Genomic DNA, 25,827 nt, shown 5'->3' with positions numbered 1-25,827 from the left:
TCCAATAATCCAGTCCAAACTCACCCATTATCCCCATTTCCTGCAACTGAAAAGCTCACACCCCTCTCCCTCCCTCTATGCACCCTTCACAGTTCACACTCACACTCTTCCCTGACTCGTCTATGCCACGGTGTGGAGTCGTCAATTCCAAATCACACCATGTAAAACCTCCTCGGGCTCATTCAATTTGCACGGTGAGCCACCACGGGGCCGACCTAGAGAGTCACGACCGCTTTGAGAGCCCTAAGGCTGGCGAGGTGAGGGTTTGGAGGGAAGGAGTAGAGAAAAGGTGTGGAGGAAATAGACATAATGGTGTTGGTTGTTGGGGTTGAGGAATGGGATTGGTGGTTCTCTAAGAATATGGTGGCGTTAAAGGGGTGCGTTGGAGAGTGATGGATTTGGAGATTTGATTTGAAAAACTCTAAATTGATTTTCATTTGTTATAGAATTCTAATTGAGAAGGGAAGAGAAAGAAGCAGCGAAAGGGATTGAATAAAGAAATTGACATGGTATATGTGTGTTTGTGTTGTGTTGTACGAGGAAAAAATTATCTTTTATTTTATTTTAAATTGATCAGAAATATAAATTGTAATTATTGCTTTCTTTTTATTTATTTATTTTGTTATATAACAATCAAATCCTATAAAATCACTCTTTTTATATCCAAACCCAATTGTAATTTTCTCAGTACAATTGCATTAAAAAGAGGGCTTGGATAACTGTTCCAAGTGAAATTGGGAACGGAAGGGCAGCAAGTCGACAACTTCATCTACACCTGTAAACTGATTTAAAGCATGTGTTGTCAAAAACATATCCTCTCTTTTTGGACAAGACTCGAAAAACACATTGCAATCTTGGTCAGAAATAACAAAAAAACAAAGATAACCTTGAATTTGATTTTGATTCTGTATTTATAAATTATTTTGTTTTGTTTTCTATAAAGTTATTTAAGTCTCAATTAAACATTTTTATATTTAATTTGAGCTTAATTTTATAAATATATATTGAATTTAATAACAATATCAAATATTTCCTTTAATCTAAATATTTTTTTTACATTCTGATAATTTTTTTATTTGAGCTGTAGAGTAGCACTACCATGTAAACTAGTTACTGAAACGCTAAAAGATTTGGATTCTCTTATGGTACTTTATTGTTCATATGAATACTAAAATGTTTTTTTCTTTTAATTTAGTCATTTTATGTTATTTTTTATTTAATCACTTCTGTGACATAATTCCATAAATTAGGTTTCAAATAGTTGTAAAAAAATAAAATTAAAAGAGAGAGGACCATAATATAAAAAAAAATATCGTCACCAATCTTGAATTATCAAAAAAATTATTTTAATATAAAAGTTTATTTTTGTTTAATTTTAAGCCTCTAAATTTAGGATATGAGAGAGAGATTCACTAGAAAATAATAAATAAGAGAGAGTTATCAATTGGCTAGATTATTTTTAAGCCTCTAAGTTAAAGATATGAGAGAGAAATTTATGGGAAAATAACATAGAAGAGAGAAAGTTATTGTTTAGTTATATTTCAATCATTAAAATAGAGAATTTTTATATCAATAGGTTTTTTTTCTTGAGAGAAGTTTAATGGAGTTATTTTTCGATCTTCAAGTTACTGGAAAGGTAAACTGGGGGTAAAGGGAGTTTTTTCTTAGTTTTATTATGTGTTTTTTTAATGAAAGTTCAATGTTATGAGTTAGTAATTTGGTTTATGAATGTTATAAAGATATTTATTGGGTGTTTTTATGTGAAAATAGATTATATATTGATTTTTTTTATTCAGAATGATATGTTGTCTACCTTTAATTATTTTTTAAAAATATCAATGCTCTTTTTAGGTAAATAAAAAAACATAGAAAAGCCTGGTGGGCTTAGCTTTGCATGCTTGCAAATCTAAGCTCATTTTTTTCTTAATGGGCCAAGCACTCAATTTGCTCAATTATTTACCTCTTTTCTTTAGCTTATTTTTATTTTAATTTTATTTTTTTAAAATATTTGAAATAAGAAAAGTTTAATGCATTTAATAAGGTCATTTTGGAAATAAGAATAAAGAACAGTAAAAATAGACACTCACTCTTGGAAAATCAACCTCCAATTCCATTTCATTAGCTATTAAAGGATCGTGGATAGCATTGAGATTTCGTAAAACGATGTGGATAATTAATATTAAAAAATGTTAAATTATAAAATGAGAAGAGGAACATTTACATATGAAGAGGGCGTTTGTTTTGTTCAGAATATTACAGTATAAATATTGACAAAAATAGTGTCAGAAAATGTTTTCTTGAAACATTCTAAAAACGTTTGCATGGAAATTTTTTACAATATTGGATAGGTAATGACAATGATAATAATAATAATAATAATAAAAAACATTAAAATAATATTTTATTGTAATAATAAGATAGCTGTGATCATGGTTGCCGGGGAAAGGGGGTTGGTGTTGAGGATAAGGATGGTGGTTGCTGAGAAATAATGGTGATGGTATAACGATGGAATTGAAAGGGACGAGGATGGGATGGTGGAGTATTATACTGGTGATGATGATAAAGATAATTTTAATTATTAAAATTATTAAATGATATTAATATCTATAAAATATTTTTGATAAGATAAAGGTAATTGAAATTGTTAGGCTCGCTAAAATTTCTAGATAATATTATAAATGAATTATTAGTCGTAAAAATGTTATACAAGTTAAAAATAATTTTTAAAATTGAACTAGCTTGACATTGATCAAATTTTTTATAAAAACATATATTCTTATAAAATATTTTATACAAAATAAACTGCCCCCGAATAAACCAAAAGCATAGTTTACCCAAAATTATTTGATAGGGCAGCGAGCGCGGACGGCAGTGGTTCGAAACCGAAGCTGCTGCTGGACCTCGTGCCACTCTTGCAGCCTTGCTCCTCAACAACAATTGGTACTAATCCAAAACTGGACCTGCGTCCTCAAAAAACTTCATAAACATGGGCTTAGCCCTTTGGGATCCACTTGCTTCCATTGCATGGGCCACAGGAATGTAAGGAGTGCGATTCCAAATTGAGGCTCGAAACTATCGAGCCTGGCCCATATAAATAGTCTTGATCATCTGGACGGAAACCGAACACTAAATGCACTCTGAAAAGTGAAAAGGCTTTTCTAGGATGTACTTCATGAGCCACCCCAATGAGCCTGGGTTCCAACTTCCAATCAAAACAAGCACAACGTTAAAGCGCTTCCTCTGTTTCCCAACGCTTGACTTGAGAATATAACGAGCCACAAAAAAAAAAAAAAAAAAAAAAAAGGGGAAAAGATTACCGAAGGGTCATAAACGTGAAGCAAAGCTATTTAATGAATTGTTTAATGTCTTTGTAATTTTTTTGTTTTAAATTAAAATTTTTATATTGTTTTAATAGGTTAATATCAAAAATAAAATTCAAAAAATAAAAAAAATATATTATTTTAATATATTTCTAAACTAAAAGTAATTTAAAAAATAATCATATCAACAAAGCATCCACAAAATCTGTTTATGCACGTTTATTGACTAATAAAAGGTGCAAGTTACAAACTTTCAGGCGGAAACACCCAGGTTATTGTATGTCTTGGTTGAAAACGCAAGACAGAAGTTTCCACCACTTTGACAGGCGTGGAAATAAGATAACAAGATGACAACGTAATAGAACCGACAGAACAGTTTCCTACAGAAAGAAGATGACAATTAATGGAATCCCCACCCAAAGAAATCCATGTATCTAAGTTTTATTTGGATGGACTCATTTCATTGCACGCGTGAAAAGGCCAATCTAATCACACAGTTGCCTTGCAATTATATATATATATATATATATATATATATATATATATATAGAGAGAGAGAGAGAGAGAGAGAGAGAGAGAGAGAGAGAGAGAGAGCCGGGGGGGGGGGGGGATAGAATTGGGTGGCGAAGACCATCTTCTCATGCAAATGCAAGCTAGCTCTCCCATATGTTTCTTTAAGCTGTTCAGTCGTTTTTCAATGTGTCTTAATCAAATGGAGTTTATGGTATAGGGATTACGCACATCGAAACAAAATCAATATCTCCGCACAAAGAGCTTCGATCGACCATTCACAATGGTGCATAGAGTTAAACGAAAACCTACAAGAATACAAGTTCTTCAGAATCCCCGAAGACGACAATTCTCCTTTGGCCGAGGACAAAACACCACAAAATGACAACAATAGTAAAGCGTGTAAAGACATCCAAGGTTTAGGGAAAACTCCGGCGTTTCACGAAACAAATTTCCAAATTTCTTGTAAAGAAACTCCATCAGCACCAAAATGTCGTTTCTCAAATTCAACCCAAGACCCACTATCACAAAAAAAGAAATTAGGATTTTATTGGTCGAATGCACCAAAGTCTTCTAAGAAGCTGGTAACATATTGTATATATTTAACTTATCCATGTGCATCAAATCATTGAGAGTTGAAGGTAAAACACAAGTCATTTTCTATGGTAGGAGCCCACAACTGGAGTGCCATCAAAAAATCAACACGCGTGCCTAGAAAAGGGAAACTGAGACTCTTTATTTTAATATATCTTTGGAAAAGAAGAGGATGATATCTAGAAGATAGTGTTCAGAGGACATAGATGTGCTGAAATGAAATGATCATGTCGAAATTCACTTAGCTTCTGAACTGTAATCCTCTCTAGTATAAGAGGCTGGCTGTAAGCAATCCCCTTTTCCAGTGACATGAAATCCAACAAAAACCACTCTTTCGCACTTAAACAGGCTTCCAAATATGTCCGTACGGTAGGCAATTGTGATTTGTAGAGTCAATTGGGTCTTTGATTTCGGAACATTTAGGCAATAGGCAATATAAATTCTCTTGAAGAGCGATGATGCATGGCTTGAGCCGAGGTCTCTAACTTTTTTTTTTTTTTATTATTATTATTAATATAGTTGGTTAATTTGAGTGTATTTTGATTAATTTTATAAATTTTAAAGTTAAAAATGATATAAATTTACAATAATCTAAAAATATTTAAATTTATAATATTTAAAAAATAAATTTAAAATCTAACTATATTTAACCGCGTAAGATGAGTTATAAGATCTCAAACTCTTATATACATTAATGATTGTAATGGAGGCCTACAGAAACAGAGAACGCATTCTTTAATGAGGGCTTTTGACTTTTCATAGAAATCAATTTTCATTCTTTCATACTTATTTTCACTTTGAATTTAAATTTCATCTAGAAAGACTTGATTTTTATAATGGTAATACCTTCATAATTTTATATATTACTTTTCTAGAGTTATTTATTCTATATAGAATTGGTGTTTTTAACACTTCTCCCTCGATTGTAACCTATACTTTAAGGCATGTCAAGTGACTTGAACTCCAAAATCTTCACTGCACCACTGGACCTTAATGATTATACAACTGAGTTTGAATTTTATTTCAAAAATCTTAATCCTGTGATGAGTAATTTATTGACAACTTCATGTATTATTTTTCTGAAAATCATTTATTTATATAGAATTGGTGGCTAATTAAGAGAATACAAATAGTTAATCTCTAAGCACCATCATGAAATCTTTTATAGTATCAAAAGAGTAAGTAGCCGCATTCAGATAATTACTCTATCCACTTTAAACAAAATAAATATAAAAAGTAGAGATAATTAAAATATATGATACATAAAATATGATAAAAATATTTGTTCTAAATTTTATCTTTCATATGTATATTTATTCTTTTTTAAAAATATATAAAATAACTAATAGAATATTACTATTTACTCATTCAGAACTATAAATTTCTTGAGTAATTAGTAGTATTTCAATAGTATTAAAGAATCAACTCAACCCAATAACTTAACCTATTTAATAAGGTCCAAGATATGATTTATATTATTTTCTAACACACCTCTTCAAGTGAAAGCTTATTAAGCTTGAAACTTGTACAAACTCATATTATCTTGTGTTTGATTTTTATCAAATAAATAGAAATTATGAGATTCGAACTCGTGATCACTTGATCATTAAGATTCTAATACCAAATACCATGTAGAAAAACCACTTAACCCAATAGTTTAAACTAATAAGTAAGGTTCAAGATATAATTTTTATTATTTACTAGCAAATAATTACTTTCTATGCTCAAAAAACAAATAGACAAATATATGAGAGAGAAATTAAAGTTGAAGATATTTTTGTTATTTTTATGGCTATTTATTTTATGTTATTTTCTTTTTTTATATTTATATATCTTTTTTTAAGAGTGAATCATAGAAAATAATTAATAGAAAACAAGTAATTAATTACTCTTGAATATTATAAAATCATCCCTAATTACTTGCATATCACAGCAGAATTTCTCATTATACCATGCATAGATAAGTTTAACGAGAGTCTCAGTTATCCACAAACAAATAGACTATAGACATACTGTGTGTAAAAGTTGTCGGTAGAATTATGTCAGGTATTAATATATTTTTCAAAAATATTTGTCTAAACATTCAATAAAATGTTACTTCCGTTCGAGATCAAATTTAACCACTAAAGTAAATTAAACACAACCGGCATCATATTTCAATAACAAAAAAAAAATGACATGAAATAATTTTTTTAAAATCTAAAAGTAATTCTTTTATTGCAACGTCTATCATAGTTTAGAATTTCAATTTATCCTTAATTTCTTGATTTTTAATTTTGAATCCTTGTAATTCTTAATTTTTATATTTCAATTATAAAACTTTATTTTCAATTTTTATATATTAAATAAAAAGAAAAAAGTCATAGAAGAAAAGTAGAAGATAAAAAGATTCTAGTCGACCATAAAAACAGCAAGTTTTAGTGCCAATAAATTCATTTAAAAAAATAAATTCGGCATAAATGGTACAGATATTTAATTATACCATGAAAAGTAGATTGCAACCTGCAGTGTTTATTTACATTCAATTTATTTTTAAATTTGGAGACTAATTAGGGTTGGAAAAAAGATTATCAAAATTCTTGTATTTTTTAAGATGTTCAAAGAAAAAATAAATTAAAAGTTAATTTTGGGATCCAAATAACTTAGATCTCAAATGTGAGCGATGGCATGTCACTTAGCTAAGAGGACAATGTGTCATCAATTCATTGAAAAAAAAAGAAAAAAAAGCAAACAACATATTCAAAGAAGTTGTCCCACTTGAATTTTTTAATTTGCAAGAACACGCCTGCGGACCTGGCCTTCTAGACAAGCCCAAGTGCACAGGCTTGACTCTATTGTTCTTTCTTTATATATATATAGATATAGATATAGTAATTAACTAAATAAAGTGATGATGCAGAAGCACTGGGAATTCACCTTTTAGAAGCTCAATTCCGGAACATGCATCTTGAGGACATTTAATTGATTTTACAAATGAAACACCAAAACATTAGTTAGACATCTCTTTCTGGCCATCGCTTCCGACTCAGCAATCCCATTCTAAACTAGACAAGATCGAGAATATGAGTAGATTCTATGTAACAAAGCAGTGAAAAGAGGAATGGAAAAAGGTATTGGATAAGATAAGCCCAATGACACGTCCAGCCAATTAAAGACTTCATGGAAACTGGCTTCCACGATGATGTACGATCCATAATAACTCGCTCCCCAACACTTTCCCTCTTCTCTCTCTTCGTGTCATTGTTGGCCAATATGCCTCTGCAGGGACCCAATCAGCTCCATGAGTTATCTTCAACTCTCTCGCTCTGCGTCCTCACATGCACCGTTTCTATCTCATATGATGGAACGTGGGAGCCCGAGCCCGAGCCCGAGCCCGAGCCTGCCTCGGTGACAAAAGATAGGGTTCACGCTGTTTTGATGGCTACATTTCCCTGTTCATCTCGTGGGTCAGTTCACTTCCATGTCCCCTTCCTATATGATTAAGGTTCTATATCTCCGGGTTACCAAAAAAAAGGTTCTATATCCCCACCAAAACCGAAGGCAAAAACAGGGAGAATGTGCACAAGGAGATGCAAAATTTAAGCATAAAAGGATATGGAAAACGGAGATCATGACCTTAATAGAAGGAATATGAGATGGAAGAATTTTTGCCAAAAAAATGCTTTCATTTTCGCAGATCCAAATCGTTATCTGTGAAATAATTACATTATATTTGACTCGATAAAGAGATAAGATTTTATGATCTGATAAAGCATCCCAGTGGCTTATACCTTAGGATCTTCATAGACGTGTGGTGCTTGTGTGTGCCACGAGTTGCGATCAGATCTGTCAACCGTACTATTTCTTGCGTTAGTTACTTGTAGTTGCATGCTCTGTCTCTTTTAATTTATTTTTTTGCACAGAAAACCCACATGCGAGGTAGTTATCAGGAACAGTAGAACGAAAACGTGTTGGGACGCAGGCACATGTATGGTTCTTAAATATGATCAATCACGGTAGAAAACGGAGGCCATGGTAAAGTAAAACCTGCCATGTTTATGATATTGGTGCTCGGCAAGGCCAATCACTGTCGAAGAAGGGGAGATTTTCAAAAGAGATGTGGGGTAGTCAATTCTGTGGCCACCGAGCTGGATGCGGCAACAGGAAAAGGATGGACCATACTATATATTTCTGGATGAAGGCTAGCCCATTGAATCGGATTCCCGTCATGACCCCACAGCCTTCTAATTCAGAGGAGAGCTGGGGATTTTGTATGAACCTTTCACCCTCAGCTTGCTATCAGGTACTTTGCACGACCATATGAACAATCTCTTTTTTTTTTACGTGGGTGTCCGGACCAGCTTGCGCGTACCACGACTAATCCCACGGCTCACTGAATATCCTGTAAACCCAGTGAACATGTAAGGCACTGCGGGGGTGACAGGCATGCACGGTGAGATTTGAACCCAGGATTCAGAGGAAGAGAATAAGTCGCTTCAACCATTAGGACAAGACCTCAAGTGTATATGAACAATCTTTTGATCAAGAAGAAATCGAGTGATTCCTGCCTTGCACTGCCCAGAATGGTAAACATTTCCAATTCCATGTAATTATGCAGCCTATCCTGCTTTAGGATAGAGTTTGACATGTTTGTGTCATTCTTCTGCGTCACCACCAGAATCAGCAATCCTTTCATATAGTGTCCTTCTCTCGGCTCTCGTCTGGCAACTAGCATTGTTGATGATTTAGTTGATGTTGGTGACATGCAATCTCCGTTGATATTTTTAATAGTTATCTCCCTCGTTTCATCCTTTTCCTTTAATTAAAAGACAACCCTAACAAATCTGACCACGACATTCCTCTCCCCCTCTCTCTTTTTAAAAAAATTTAGACAGCCCCTGATAAATCCAGCGTCGATGCACATCTCAAGTGGTTCAGCTGAAGTTCTAGTATATTTGAACTTGTTTATTGAAAAGATTCTTAATTTAAACAGGTATATTTGAAGCTTGATTTAAAAAAAAAATCACGAAAAAAGGTGGAATATTGAGTTTTAATGTGTTGGCTTCTTGGCACAAGGCAGATTGTATAATGTTTTGGGTGGACAAAGATATATTGTTGTTATAAATCCTAATTGTTTAGATTAGTTACCAATTGATGAATAAGTAGGAAAGATGTGTATCTAAAAAATATTATCAGTAATTAGTTAAGGATACAGAGAGTTCGATATATCTAATTGATTAACTTTCTTGCATTTTGTTCCATTTTCCTTAGGACTTCAAACTTTGGAGGTTAGGCCTTCATATTTGGAGAGGTGTCTTTATTTATCAGCGACTAGTGTGACTATTACTAGAACATTTTGTTTTAATTTTTAAATTGTATTTATGGTTTTTTTTTAAATACTATATATTCAAGAAAAAAACAAGTACAAGTCCACTGCTTCATTAATTAGTGTCAGTAATTATGTCATGAATGTAGATTATGATTACAAAGAGAAACCTGATATAGAAGTTCCGGACCATAGGTCAACCACTTAGAATAACATATCGGACAATCTTTATTTAATAAAGCTCATTTTAGGAAAATAAATAGTAAACTAGAAAAGCGACCTCTCAATGTAATTTTTTTTTTGTCTTGTGATGTTATTTATTTATTTTAAATTATTTTAAGTTCTACAATTATATAAAAAAAGACTTTCTTAGATTGATTTTTAGGTTTAGCTATTTTAAGGTTTCTCGTTTTATCACATCTAAGATGAAGTGGTTATTCAAAAAACCATTATTTCAATGGAGTCAACTTCATAACCATCTTGAATGAATGAATATAGTAGATGCATGGTGGAAATAGTTTAAGGTTAGATAAATGATATGTAATTAGAGTTACTAGTTTTTTAAAACTAACTCTTGTATCTAATCAATTAAGGAAAATTTTTGGTGAAATGAGAGCAACGTGACACTTATTAGGAGAGTGTAAGAAAACCACAATGCAACTAGGTAATTTTAAATCAATTAATATTATATTATTGTAAACTTGTAATCTTTTATTTTCTTACCTAATTTATGTTTAATAAATTTATGTACTAGATTGCATATTTTTGGTACGATGCCTATAAACAAGCAATTAAAAAGGTCAAGTCGGATAACCTAGCAAAGTGGAAAAGCTATAAATTGAGGCATGTCATAAAGTGTAATTATGCATTGTATCAATAATTTGTAGTTTCATAAAGTTTTACAAAGCGCTCATGAAAAGATACACAAAATATAAATAAAGAAACTCATGATTTGATGAGCAAACATATCGAATGAGCAATTTTGTTTATCAACATGCAAAGCTCCTAATAAGAGCTCGTTGTTATATATTTTATTATTTTTCTTGAAGTTTTAATTATTTATTTGCTTGTTATACTTTTAACAAACTATTTAATTTACAAAAAAAAATATCTTAGGTGAGAACCAACTCCAATCGTGTTATATGAGAAAACTGAGGGATATGAGGGGAAAAAAGAAAACATTTGTAGATGCAAAAGTGGAAGTGTTCGTTGCAAGTATTGAGATAGTTATCATTGGTTTAATGTTACTTATTTGCATCAATAATATAAAATGTAATTGAATTTAGGAATGTAACTTTTTTTGTTTTTGTTTTTAAGAGATATATAATACCAATATGATTGTGAAATTTGGCAAAGAAACTTTCACTCGTTCTCCTTACCATCCTCAATTATGGTTGGACGATGTTGTGAGTGAATGGACTTGATAGGAATCAAATTTGTGATTTGCTTATAACTTCAGTCCGAGAAATAAGGGTGGCCCGCACTGTTTCAATTATAGACAAATTATATTCCGGCACAAGCTATAAATCACGAGATTTTGATAAGATTGTCCAAAAAAAGGTACAAGAACAACTGATTGTTAAGATATAGAATATGAGAGCATAACTTATACAAGAAAATAAAATGTATTGGGCTCAACTAAGTGTAGTTGTGGGTGTACCTTTTCCTCCCCCTCCTGGACGTTCTAGTTTAGAATCTTTTCTTCCCCCTCTACCCCCACCTTTTTTAGCATCTTCGATATGATGTATCATGTATATATACTTTATATTGTTGATTTAATTGTATTGTACTTGAAATTTTAATGGGTTTTTGCTTGAATTTTAATGTATTGTTCATATCTATTTATGTTTTAAAAAGGTTTGTGTATGAGACTCTATCTATCTCATCGTTGTGCACTCTTTATAAGACCTTGCTACTTAAATCTTATAAACAGGAAAACTCATAGGTTTGAGCAATTCATTTAGCATTATTCATTGTGAGGTTTGTATAAGTTAATTTTTAAGACGTTTTTTTTTGTTATGGTTGTGGGTTTAGTGTGAGCAAGCAATTGTAGGCTTAGAAATCATAATAGGCAAAAAAAAATAAAATAGAAATGTCTAACAGAATTGTCGATAAAAAGGAAATTATGTTGACATTTTCATCAAGATTTTCACCAGAAATTTCCACACCCATTATAGAAATTTTTTTGTAAGATTTACAAAATGTGTAGCAACTTGTCAACAAAATACTCTATCAGGAAATAAATGGTGATGGAATCTTGAACGGAGTAGAAAACCTGACAAGATTTTTTTGATAATTGTATTATATTGCTAATTTCATTGGTTTTTTTAATGCTGATGAAATCTTTACTATATATCGATAAAATATTTTGTTGATATTCTTTAAATTTTTGGTAGTGGTTTGTCATATCTTTTGCATAGGTAATTAAGACATACACAAATGAGATTATTTTATAGAGATAATTAAGGAAAACTAATTTGCATGCACTCATTTTTCTTCTTATAAAGGAAAAGGGTAGAAATATGAAAAAAAAAAAATATCATCACCATAAGGGATGTCACCTCAATATGTAAGGCCGAAGCTCCCTGTTAATACGTACATTTTAGATCACACCACAAATTAGCGGCCCAAGCTCAACCATACAAGGATTCTCAATCGAGTTCCCAAACAAATATTTTATTAGGTCTAATATTTATAAATTTATAAATTGAGTCCCCATATACATATTAATTTAAGAGAGCACGTGCTTTTGTATACATATATATCATATATATCTTGACAACAAAACAAATTTATGAGCTTTAACAAAAATTCAAAATTTTAGAAACCTAATTGAGAAAAAAAATAGTTCAAGCTGTATTATTTTTTAGGGGTTATAATAACCTCCAATTCTTAAGAATTTAGATATATTATTTAGATCATCTGATATTATAAATAATTTTTTAGTAGACTTAGAAATACACTCAGAGGAGAAATATTCTAATATTCAAGCTCTTACTATACATAATATTTTTTAAAAATTATCTTTTATTTCTCCTCTTTTTATATTTATCTCTTTTACATTGTAAATATTATTAATTATGTTTTCGTACAGTTAAATTTGGCGGTTAACCTAGTGGACCGATATATTCTTGTAAAAACACAAATGAGTCACCGTAGAATGACTACATTGTAGACGTTCCAAAGATCTACGGTTCACGTAGCTATATAAAGAGCGCCCCCACCCAGACTCCACAAACTTACACCCTCAGCACACTTGCACCTACCCGCTCCTTAATATATGCACGCGCCACATAAGAGAGTGCCCCCTCCCTCACCCTCTGCAACAACGTTTTTCACCTTATCAAACACTTAGGGAGTCTCGCTTAAGACAATCTCAAAACCCATTCTCGTCTACCTCTTCTCACACATGGGTAGCCACATCTTAGACGCTCTCAATGTCCGTGTCGAAGGCCAAGGTGACAAATTTCTGGTTTTTGCCCATGGATTTGGCACCGACCAGTCCGCTTGGCAACGCATTCTCCCTTTCTTCACACCATACTATCGGGTGATTCTGTTTGATCTTGTATGTGCTGGTAGTGTCAATCCTGATTATTTCAATTTTAGACGCTACACTAATCTTGAAGCTTATGTCGATGACTTGCTCAACATTCTTGACACTCTTGGCGTTGACCGGTGCTTTTATGTGGGTCACTCTGTTTCTGCAATGATCGGTATTCTGGCATCCATTAGACGTCCGGAGCTCTTCACCAAGCTTATTATGATAGGAGCATCGCCAAGGTAAAGGCTTTTGCCCAATTTTGCATTTACACACACAAAAAAAGTAGCTTTCTTTTCTATAGATATGGGCTTGATATTGATGTTTGTGTGTGGTCGATGGTTTGTTTAATTTAGCTGAGAAATTGGTTGGTTGATCAAAGCTTTTCTTGAAAATCTATTCCATCAGATTTTTGAATGATAAAGACTACCATGGAGGATTCGAGCAAGAAGAAATCGAGTCTGTTTTTGTAGCAATGGAGGCTAATTATGAGGCTTGGGTCAAGGGTTTTGCACCATTAGCAGTAGGAGCTGATGTACCAGCTGCTGTCAGAGAATTTAGCCGAACGCTTTTCAACATGAGACCAGATATTACTTTATTTGTGTCGAGGACCGTTTTTAATAGTGATCTAAGAGGGATACTAGGCCTCGTCAAAGTACCATGTTGTATAATTCAGACATCAAAGGATGTATCTGTCCCAGCATCAGTGGCCAAGTATTTGAAGAACCATTTGGGTGGCAAAGCTACTGTGGAAATGTTAAGAACTGAGGGGCATTTGCCCCATTTAAGTGCACCAGCTATGTTGGCACCGGCCATCAGGCGAGCTCTATCACGGTGAGTGACTTTCGTTTGTGTGTAGGGTTGGAGCAATTAGGCTAGGTGCTAGCACAGTACAGCACTAGTGTGGGGTCCGAGAAAATGATAATACGGGTGGAGATGTTGACACCTGGTGAATAATTTGTGGACATTAGTCCTATGATCTTTATGAGAAGGATAAGATTAGCCACGTGATAGTCACGTGACGACTTTTGCTTTTTTGTCTTCCTCTTTTTTTCTTTCTTCTTTTTGTCGCTTTATATATATATATATATATATATATATATATATATAACTTGGACAAACGCAAGTCGAAAGGAATGGAACGCCATTAATGTTTGTACTTTGCGTACTCCAAATTTTCCGAAGTTGGGATTGACTTTGCTCTTCTTGCAAGAAAAATCGCCACTTTTGTGCATGTTTCTTTCTTGAGGGTAAGAATTCAGTGTTTGATAGCCAAGGAGCGGCTCCCCACTTGATGGGTCTTGGGCCAGAGAGAGATTCTTTGTCCTTTAGCAATTGATTTGCCTGACTTTTGAGGCCGTCCATTGCTATGCGTTTTATTCCTTTATGGGTTGCTAATGTGAAGATACATGAACTAATTCAAAGTTCACGTCCGTCCTTCCTAGCTAGCCTTCTTGTCCGTTTGACATGGTGAGGACAGAGTGATCAAGTCAATAAAGAGAGAGAGAGAGAGAACTAAAACGACTGAGCAAGACCTCTTGCCTGTGGACGATGGAGGAGGAATTTGCAGCATCTTATACTTAACCATGAAATATTCATAATTATATTTCGTCTTTGCAACATCGTACCCCTTCCCCAGTTTCGAAGATTGTTATAAAATACTTGGTGGAATTTCTTTTAAGAACAAGTGGGAACTTCATATAGTAAAAACTCGATTGAAAAATGAACGTCTATCGACTACGTGATCACAAGGAATTTTCTGATTAAAAAGAAAAGGGAAAGCGTGGAAAATTCACGCAAACAACAGCTCTTTCTATTTCCCCTCTCTATAATATTTTAACACAGAGTGGTACACAAGGAGTGGAAAAGGGCATCCGGCATTTTATGCTTTAGTAAGCTTTAGCAGAAGGTAATTTGCACTGTGGGAAAGATGCCTGCCAACAAATAAGTTTCATCACTCTCGTTGTGTCTCGTTAATTGATTATTCCTTCCGTACTCGTCCTTTAACTTATTGTTTGTTTATTGTGAACCAAAGGGAGCCCGCAGGCTCTAATCATAACCGCTGCTATAGATTTAACTTTCAAGGATTCGAAAAACTAATCGATACATTTTATTTTTGTCATAATTTATTTGCCCAATTGAACTGTGAGTCATTGTCTAAACTAGTTAGTTCATGGATAATTTTTTTTGGTCTCATTTTCCCCTTATTTTTTCAATCAATGCAAATCTTATTATACCTAAAAGATCTCATAATCTTTTTATATTCATGAAAAAAGTACTTCAAAGATCAAGATTTAAATGTAAATCGCAGAGGGCGAGTTTGTAATTTCAAGATGTTAACTTAACCATTTTAAAGATTTTACCCAAGACTCTATAATTTTATTTTATTTTGAATGTAATTCAAATATATAAAGTGTGTAAGAAAATTTGTATAAATATTTTTTTTTAATTGTCTTTAGTTTCTCAACTGAAAAGCATGATATTGATAAAAAAAAAAAAATGTTTTTTTTATAAAAAAATGCGTGTAAGAAAATAAAGACTTGCCTAATAAAATATTCTCTCATAGTTTAAATCATTTTTAACGGCCCTGCTAAATACAACAACTCTAATCCTGAGATAATTATCTACGAGTACCAGGCCTATCTATCATCGTGTCCCCTGGGGCAGCCCAATTTAAAACATGAAATAGAATAATTGGGCCTCTTCGCAATTTTGATGAGATATTCAGTGAGAGGAAGTAGTTTCAAATTATTCAAGGGTAATGCGAAGGGCAGCTGATCTGGCAATCGGCAGTCGCTCTTGGACACTCGCTTGTATATGGAGACACCTTTATTTTAGGAACTGCTGATTGAGGATTTCCGCCTTTGTCTCATTAATAACTTTGAAAGTTCTGATTAATGACTTTGTTTCTCATTAATCGGCAGTGTCTCATTAATGACTTTGGTTTATTTCTGATTGTCTCTTTCGTCAGTTTTCAGCTTTATTGCCTCAAATTCATTGCTCCTTCATTCATCATCATAGACTGTAATTTTGTAATTTCTCCGTCAAATCAAATTCAAAGTTCTCTTTGATGTTAATCTCTCTTTATGGGCATGTTTCAGGTGAGCACCTATCCTAGAGATCAATCAATTACCCCCTCCTGCTTTGTGCTTATTATTGTAAGTCTTGATCTCATGAAAACAGAGATTTTTTTTATATATCTAATATAAAGATAGTCTCGACAACCTTTTAATAATTTTATTAATTATACGTGCAGCACCATTCCATTAATCTTTTTTCAAGAGGTTGAAACTTTATATTCATTCAATATTATATATTTTTAATTATTGATTTTTTTTTATTGTTATACACGATTAATTTATCATTCTCCTATCATAATCATAATCATTCTTTTATTTATGACCGATTACAACTCATCATAATACAGTTTATTTCATGTAACTTTGTAATTTATTAGATTCGGTTTAACATTTTCACACCATATTTTCTTTCACTATAAATATAATATAAACTAAGAGCTCTTTCGGTTTTTTTTTTTTGTTTAATCGTTTTCTATTGCTTTGTTACTTTAGGAAATGGCATCCTTAACTGATGAATCACCAGCAAATACCATGGGAATGTCTAGCTTATCGTTTTCTATATGCACAACATGTTCTTATAACATGATCTAGGGTATATTTTATCGTTTTCTATATGCTGAATAAGTTATTCAATAATTGTTTCTGCCTTGAGCTATAGTTCAAAAGGATTTGGTATATTTTCCCCCAAAAATGAATTTTGTTAGTCTTCATAAAAAGTAAGCTTTTCTTTTTTAAAAAAAAAGAACTTTTTTTCTTGAAATGGGTTCCTAGGTGGTCTCACCCCCGCTATCCTCCCCCCCCACCTCAGAGATTTATTATGGTCTTTCATTAACGAGTACATATAATTGTACTTCAGGCCTATCCATAGCATGTTTGATTTGATCATTGATGGCATGCTTCCACAATCTGCATCGAGCACGTTGAAGTATATCATGTAGCAGCAACTGGTCCCCTTCACCAAGTGACATGTTCCCAACACCACGAGTCCAGATTCAGAGTCTTTAAATGGTTCTTGATAAAGTGTTCATCGAACTCTGGTCAAATCTAGCGATGGTTGATAAAGCAAGCACGCATCTTTCAGGTAAAAATAAAAAAAAAATGGAAAGTTCATATTTCTCATTGGAAGTAAAAAAGGTTTTGCTCCAAAAAATAAAAACTTGCACCAGCCGGGAATCGAACCCGGGTCTGTACCGTGGCAGGGTACTATTCTACCACTAGACCACTGGTGCTGCTTTGATTTCGTTGGTCTTCACATCACAATTTAAATATTACTTCTTCCATTCAATTTTTTCAAACGTAAGCAGGTGTGGTCAGCAGTTTTTTTTATCTTAAAACCGTTAAGTTTTTTACTTGCAAAAAAATTCGGAGGATTTGAAATACGTGCTCTATTTTTCACTTGGTTTTTTGTTTTCCAGAATATATTAATATTCTAGATAAATTATGCTAATTTTAACGGAATGCATCATATTTGAACAAAAATCGAATATGCTTTATTGCACAAAACTCTTTAGCCGGGGCGCAAAAACCAACCCAGCTTAGTAGGTTAATCTAAAGATATTTTATTTGGCTACTTTTCTTGCTCAGGTTTTAAATTGAACAAGAAAAGAACTGATTCAGTGTAATTTAATTAACCCAACATGTCTGAATGAGATCCAGTTGATATAGATTCTATACAAAGAATTTTAGATACAAGCACGCAGACTTTTCAGCAAGATCCCGATGATGAGAAGCCTCATACTACACTGGAAAAAAAACATAAATCCAGTTCACAAATTAGTTTGTTTGGCTAATCTGGGGAAAAGCAAGCTGACACAAAAGTCAATCCATGTAAAAAAGATAAATAGCAATGGTACTTGAAGAAGAAGAAAATGGAGAATAAAGTAGGAAGCGACATTATTGATTTATAATAGGATTCTATAAACAATAACCCTTGGAAATTAATTTTGGGTTTTTTTAGGAGGGACAAGTCGTATTTGAGAAGAGATTTATGATGTTTGTGCTATATTATATACAAGCTGTATTTTATTTTCATCTAAATTTAAAAGTTGCTTTGATCAATGATATAACGAAGTATAAAATTCAATATTAAAAACTCGGTATATGGCTTATGAATATCTAAAAACAAAAGAGGTTTCATTGAAAGGTATGGATCCAATGTCTAGTTTATTTGATGATATATGTCTTAATTATATAGACATAAAAATACTCTTATAAATGGAGAGTATTTAATAATGTACTAGTTAAACACAAGTTATTATTGATTAGCTAGATAAATTTTCAAAATAAAGTCAACTTAATGAATTCAAAAATATAAAATTAAGTGATAAAAAAAACACATGAATATAAAATGATTAATTGAAATAACTATATGTTTAAATTTAAAGGCTTTTATGATAAAATTGAAAAAATCCAACTAGCCTAGGAACAGAGCTTTTGAGTTGGATAATCGCTTAGTTAATTAGTCTTAGCAATCTCATTAATTCTTCCTAGTTAAAGTGATTGATAGTTTATACTTGATACTCGGTAAGTCGATATAGCATGTGGCTAATATCTGCCAAGGATTCCCTATGTTAAAGTTGAGGACGTTTTGATTTTTAAATAAGTATCTTTTTAGAAATAAAAAAATATAATAATATTCTAGAGAGGGATGATTTGAAAAATATATATTCAGTAGAAAATAAAGATTGTAAGCCTTTGTTATTAAGGTCTCATAATATATTTATAACCCATGAGTTTTTTTTTTGTGAAAAGGAATGAATGAAGTATAATTTCATTTTTATAATTTTTGAGTTGCATTATAATATTTATTTTGCCTATTTTATCCAGTCATGTCCGAGCTATGGTGACAAAAATCATTGGGCTCGACATTTTTATGAAACATGGTTTAAACCCACCCTATTAACCTAGTAATGCACTAGGCTAAGTTACTATGCTTGCAACACCTGCCATACCTAGAAAGTGCTTGGGTGTGACAGATGGTGTTAGACCCGGCGTTTAGGCTTAACGCACTGTCAAACCCAAGCATTGGGTCTAACACCATCTGCCACACCGAAGCGCTAGGTCTGGCAGATGCTACCATTATAAACATGAGTTTTGACAACTCCAAACCTAGTAATATTAGGCCAATGCTTGGAGTTATTATACTGTCAAGTTTAATTATAATTGGGTCTAGTTAGTGTTAGACTGAACTTATCCAGACCCAATCTTAATTGGTTTTGGCTTTAGTTAAACTCAATGCTCCTTTATCAGGATACATTTATGTTGATGCATGCAGCTCTAACATATTTGAGAATTCAAGAAATTCAAGAAAATTATAATATATGTAGAGCCCAATCTTAATTCGTTGTTTTTTTTTTTTTCTTTTTTAAGATATACTAATAAAAAATTTAAGTCTCTTGCGAGGCAACCCAGTACGCGTACACGCTCCTTTACCATATCCCCAATTTGATCGATTAAAATTATAAGATTTTCGAAGCAGATTGCATTGAACTGCATTGGCATTCCAAAACGTGACCAAAGCAGGCTCTCTCGATCGTAAACAGTTAAAGATGAACACGATGGCAACATAAAATCAATTTCCGAGTAGAGTAGCGTTCCCTCGGAACCGCCCCCCATTCTTTTTTCTTTGTTTTATTTACTCCATTTATCTGTTTTTTCTTTTTCGAGTTGCTTCCTTCCCCTGGCAGCCGTAGCTACTGGCTACTTTTATGATGGCATCATCCCACCAATTTCTACACAACCGACGAAGTTTCACGTGTCATATAATGGTCAATGCCGGTGGCTTTGTGGCTCCATATTTTGCATCGCAATCGAGTATAGTGTGAACGCTACGCTACGTGTCCTATAATTTTGTTTTTCTCCTAAAATTGGTTCGAGTAGCCTTTGACCTTCTACACCCTTGACTGGAAACCAAGTTGCTCTTTCGAGTTTACCTCATTTAAATACTTATTCCAAGCCTTTTAATTATATATTAAGGGATTTGAGTCCTCTAGTTTAACTTAAGTTATCAATTCCATTTTGATAAGTATTTTGTATTTTTAATTAGAATGGAATGTTTCAGTTTCAGAGTATTTCAGCGTGTCGTTTCGAGATTGTACTGTTCATATTCAAGATAAATTATGCAATACAAACACAATGCCAAACAAATATAATTTTAAAATTTAAAATATTTCTAAATAGTCAAGATTAAATATACATTTAACTTAAAGTAATTCAACTTAAACAAAATATCAAAATATTATGAAAGTAAAATGTTTTAACAAAAATATTTTAAATATAAAGTTAAGTCAATGTTATCAAGTGGCTAATGGAATCTTAAGCATCTCTTGTTTTGCTCAAATTCCTACAAAGTATAAACATGAAAAAAAACAACATGAATATATACTATATATATCAGTGATAAATCTAATTTTAAAAAATTAATATTATTGTTAATAAAAATAGTAATAATAATTTTCAACATTATTATTAATATCATTACTATTGAAAATAGCAATGAAAAAGAGTTTTTTATAATTGAGTGATTTAAGTAATGAAATTGAGTAAAGTTCAATTTGATTCAATAGCTTTTCAAGAGCGGAATGAAACATGTAGAATGAAACCAGAACGTTTCGGGCGGAATTTAGCCGAAAAATCCGGAATGAATCGAGATTTAAAATGAGATAAAATTTGTCCCGTTTTGTTCTGTTTTTTGAACTGGTATGGAATATTTCGGTCATTCTAGACGAAACGAAATGAATTGATAACCTTGGTTTAACCATGTTAATGGTTCAATTTTTTTAAATAAATTTACAGACGACGATAAGAAGGAAAAAAATTGTTCTATTTCACTTGACAAGTCAGATTAATTTAAACTCATATGTCACTTTGCTCCACTAGTTCATAATTTATATATTATGACAAACGGAAACCTCTCTGATTGAGCAACAGAGATGGATCCCTCGAATGTGAACTACAAATTAAAGAAATAAGTTTTAAAATGATGTTATTCCACTCAACATGATCAAATTGAATTTCTGGTTGGGGCTCGGTGATGATAACCCCCGCATTTGTTAAGTGACCTCTCCAGTTAAATGTATTAAAAACTGCATCAGCTGACGCGACAAACTCCACTCTCTGACTGCATCTCTCGCTTTCAACATCACCAAATAGCCCTCGGAGCCATCCCTTATGACCTGCGGGATGCACAAATAATCATGATCGACTCCAATAATCCCTATTTCTTTCGTGCTCTACGTCTGTCCGTTGTCGAAAAATAGAACCTTTGACCCGCACACCAACTTTGATTTTTATTTTATTTTTTATATTTTTTTTTTTCTTTAAATATTTTTTTATTTATAATTTACTTTCATAATTAATTTTACTTTTTATAAAATTACCATAAGTATCAAATAAATATTCTAGTTATTTTATTAGTGATTTGTTTTATAAATATTTATTTTTATTATTGTTTTTTCTAATGGTATAAATAATCTTCAAACTTATCAACTCGATTGAGTTATATCTAGTTAATTTTTATACTATTTTTACTAAAAACATGTTAACAAAGGTTTTTTTAAAAAATCTATTAACCCACAAGTGCAGTGGAGCGCAATCCAACTAGCTTAGTTACATTCTAAATTGGGTTATAGTTACCACTAATACCAACCACTAAAGTATAATTAGTAAGCTTAATGGATCGGAAAAGTGCCCCGTTCCAAAAAGCAGCCTCACACAGGAAAGATTTAAAAGAAAAAAATTGTGATTATCAGGAAAGGCAAACAACCCAGATGTGAGTGCTAGCCCTCCAGCCGGCAAACCTGGGTCCCAGAAAAAAAAACGCGGCCTACCGCCATCATAACTAATAAACATTTGATTCTATTTGGCAATAAAAGAGGGGCTGTAATACCCAAAATCAACGGCTTTAATTTGAACAAAAATGCTTGAAGACTCTTACCTTGTCCACGAGTTCCTCGTGGTCGTGGGAATTGTTGAGCGGGAAACATCAGCGACTCTTCGACAGCTCTTGTAACTCTCCCTCTCGATGTGTTGTTAATTTATATACCACATATCATTCATTATTATTTTAATGGAAAGAAATATACAATAATAAATTAGGTAAGAGACAAGGTACCAAAACACAGTTTTAAAATCCGCAAAAGCAACACCCAAAGGTTGGCAGGGATTTTACAAGCTCCCAGTTACAAAGATATTTACAGTTTGTTTTTCTTTCTTAAAAGCTATGCACTGTATAAATGTATGATTACACATGGGCATGTGGTAGGGACATTCATACTGACACATCTGACGTTTTAGCAGCGGCGTTACCGGATCTTAGTTGCCGTAGAAGCTCTATCAATGCCTCCGCCTGTCCGCACAAAACGACATACCAATACCCATTAGACACAATAATGCAAAATTGAAAAATAAAGACACTGAGCTACGGAACGTATACTAGCGGCGTACCAAATATCTTAGGATTTACTAAAAGTAATAATAAATGTAATATATTTGAAAATATCCTTTCGAAACATTTAATAGCTGGTGTCATGTATGAATAGAATTCAGTGATTATATTGTTCCAAAAACTCATTTTAAGTAAGATATTTTTAGATAAATACCTCTATTTATTTACGGGCAGCAGTTCAGAAAATAAAAACCAATTTCTTCTACTTTTTTTTTTTTACAATAAAATTTGTTTTTTTTTTTTACCAAAAAGAGAGGTGAAATTAAATAATTGACTGACGTGGCCAAATAATGATCTCTCGGCTTCAAAACATAGCCAACAAAACGACATTGATTTTCAAAATTAGCCTGCCACGTCAGTTGCACCGGCAGACATGGACTTAACAATGACGCTCACCTTCTGCTTGGCACGATGAGTGCCGGATTGTGACAAAGCCACCAAGGGAGGAATCGCTCCTTCTCGAGCAACCATAGAGCAATACACCATGTTATCTTCACAAATCTGCAACAGTATCGAAACCGCAATCTCCTTTTGCCTCTGGGACCCAACTTCAACAATCTCTACCAGAACTGGAATCCCTGCTTCTTCAACAACTGCGGTTTTCGCTTCAGGAACCGTAACCAACATGCTCAAAACAAACGCTGACTTGTCCACCATGTTTGACTCGAAATCAGCCATTAGCTCCACTAGTGGCTTCATGATCCCAGCTTGGACGGCCCTGATTTTATTCTCCTTAACCGAGCACAGCAAATATAAAGCAGTTGCTGAATCTTTTTTCCCGCGAAATCCTCCGGTTTCGAGCAGGCATACCAGAAGAGGAATCGCTCCTGACCGGCCGATTGCGACTTTATTCTCTTCCATTTGTGATAAACGAAGTAAAGCACACGCAGCGTTCTCTTTCGCCGTCGATGTCCCTGTTTTCAGAGCCCTAACCAATGGCTTAATCGCGCCTGATGAAGCTATCAATCCTTTATTCTCATCACAGAGTGATAGATTCAAAATAGCAGTGACACCGTACTCTTGAAGCTGAGAATCAGACGATGAAATTAGCGAAATTAAAGGCTTGATTGCACCAGCTTTAGCGATTTTGAGGCGATTCTCTGGTTTGTTCTTGGCAAGGAGTCTGATCTCCATGGCAGCTTGTTTTTGCTCGTCAATCGAACAGGACTCAAGATCCGATACCAGTTGGCGTATCAGATCATCGGAATTATCCGCTGCACAGGATAGTAATAATCTTCGACTCTGAGACGCCGAAGCAGGGAACTCTCCGGATTTGTCGCTGTTACAGTCACTGAAAGCTAAGGAATCGTCGTTAACACTCAATTCACTAATGCTCCTCCCCATATACGTGAAATTAGCAGAATTCTTCCTCTCCATATCCATAATTCTGGCATAAAAATTCGGGATGGATTAGGATTGGGTCAGAGATGAGGATATTCGGGTTGGGTTAGTGTGGCTGGGTTTTGTTCGGGGATACTGGAGAGAGCTAGGCCAGTCAAGACAGAAGGGAAGGTAATAAGAGAGGAGAACGGACAAGCGGGCGTGGGTGATTGGAAGCTGCGCTGACACGTGCATATTATTGAACACCCCAAATCCGAGGCGGGTCCGAGCACGTGCGAAAGGTCAATCTTTAAACGCGAGCATGGAAGGAAGGTTCGCTATTCGATAAAGCTCTTGGTTTTTTTCTTTCTATAAATGATAATAAAAAAGCTTTTGGAACCTTTTTTTTTTTTAATTTGAGTTTTGTGTTTTGGTTTTTTTTTTGGACAAATTAGATGATTAACATTAAAAAAAAAGGAATTAACTTAACAACAATAAATTTTGGTGAAATAATATATTTTTGAAAGTCACATAATTATGATATTTAATTAATGTTGCGGTTAAAATATAAGATATATAATTGATGTCACGTTTCTCAACTACAATAATTAATTGATCTAACGTTGTAAAACTGCAACGTTAATTAAATATTAGGATTCTTATCACGACATCAATTAAAATCTAGTATTCATTCCAAAATTCCACAAAAAATCTAGCAACAAATTTCCACCTAATTCTAAATCTAACAAAAAATAGTTCTTATGTGGTTTATTATTTAGTTTGTTGATCTTACATTTAATTTAGTTAATGACTTTAGAAGATTAAAAAATTTTCTAATTTTAACAAAATTTGGCTAGAGTTTCTTATATTTGGAAAATATATCTAAAATTTTATCCCATTAAAAAATACCTGTAAAAAATCATAATAATCAAACACAATAAATTTTCACATTTCATAATCATAAGTAGCCACGGGGATGCAAATGAATAAACATGTATACATGCAAAATGAATCTTAAATGCTTTAATAAAACAACATTTTAGTAATTGAAATCCCAAAATATATCAACATAACTCATATATCTAATGTCTTATCATCTTCATTGTCACTGGGCTTAAAATAGCCAAATCTATATTGATCAACAAATAAATTGTCAAACATATATCATTAATCATTTATAGCAATCATCCAACAATAAACTATTTTTCCATCCATTAATTGACTTTGAAGGACAAACATATTGTGAGGACTTGTAAAGATTTTGATGAACTACTCACATTCAAATACCATCATGTTCAATCAACTTTAGATGAAAGAATCAATCATTATATTAAAACTCCCATAAAATACAATTGATATAGGATAATACACATGTTCACCAATTTGACACTTCTATTTTATTTCAACATCAATATTCATTATAGTTCCACCCAAGTCCATAACAATTAGTTGCTTTAATTTCCATATATGATTTGCCTAAATTACCAATTAACATCAAACTGCTCCTGTCATTATATACGATACTATTATTCACATGAGAAACAATATTGTTACTATAATGATATGATATAAATATGTTATATGATATTTTATAAGAAAAATAAACAAATAGAATTATGGTCAATTGAATATAATTTTAACTAAATTATATTTTCCTAACCGTAACTACCAAAATTTATAACAAATTCAAAAAAAATTCTAAAATTTAATCCAAA

At 32.8% G+C, this 25,827-nt stretch overlaps 2 protein-coding genes and 1 non-coding gene across 3 annotated transcripts; 1 reads left to right on the top strand and 2 right to left on the bottom strand.

Moving 5' to 3' along the window:
• The first annotated feature begins 12,954 nt into the window (after positions 1 to 12,954).
• Positions 12,955 to 14,304, top strand: LOC118035809 (probable strigolactone esterase DAD2). Its single transcript, XM_035041461.2, has 2 exons — positions 12,955 to 13,509; positions 13,676 to 14,304. Exons 1-2 carry the CDS (start codon positions 13,139 to 13,141, stop codon positions 14,103 to 14,105), a joined length of 801 nt encoding a protein of 266 aa, XP_034897352.1. The 5' UTR covers positions 12,955 to 13,138; the 3' UTR covers positions 14,106 to 14,304.
• A 3,201-nt stretch (positions 14,305 to 17,505) lies between these two features.
• On the bottom strand, positions 17,506 to 17,576 carry TRNAG-GCC (transfer RNA glycine (anticodon GCC)). Its single transcript has one exon. It is a non-coding gene; the product is annotated as a tRNA-Gly (tRNA).
• A 3,729-nt stretch (positions 17,577 to 21,305) lies between these two features.
• On the bottom strand, positions 21,306 to 24,454 carry LOC118035807 (uncharacterized). Its single transcript, XM_035041460.2, has 2 exons — positions 23,189 to 24,454; positions 21,306 to 22,693 (listed from the first exon to the last, which is right to left on the bottom strand). The coding sequence occupies exons 1-2, from the start codon at positions 24,173 to 24,175 to the stop codon at positions 22,616 to 22,618; spliced, it is 1,065 nt and encodes a 354-aa protein (XP_034897351.1). The 5' UTR covers positions 24,176 to 24,454; the 3' UTR covers positions 21,306 to 22,615.
• Between the last annotated feature and the right edge of the window lie 1,373 nt (positions 24,455 to 25,827).

This window comes from Populus alba, chromosome 2, assembly GCF_005239225.2.
Source record: "Populus alba chromosome 2, ASM523922v2, whole genome shotgun sequence".
In the NCBI taxonomy this organism is placed as follows: Eukaryota; Viridiplantae; Streptophyta; class Magnoliopsida; order Malpighiales; family Salicaceae; genus Populus; species Populus alba.
The sequence above is the reverse complement of the archived record's forward strand: the minus strand, read 5'-3'. Positions and strand labels throughout refer to the sequence as shown.

Excerpts from the sequence above, each read along its gene's own strand:
- LOC118035809 (XM_035041461.2), top strand. The coding sequence starts at position 13,139 with ATGGGTAGCCACATCTTAGACGCTCTCAATGTCCGTGTCGAAGGCCAA. Across the intron at positions 13,510-13,675 it reads ATGATAGGAGCATCGCCAAG|ATTTTTGAATGATAAAGACT; the intron begins GTAAAGGCTTTT and ends CTATTCCATCAG.
- LOC118035807 (XM_035041460.2), bottom strand. The coding sequence starts at position 24,175 with ATGGATATGGAGAGGAAGAATTCTGCTAATTTCACGTATATGGGGAGG. Across the intron at positions 22,694-23,188 it reads CTCATCGTGCCAAGCAGAAG|GCGGAGGCATTGATAGAGCT; the intron begins GTGAGCGTCATT and ends TTGTGCGGACAG.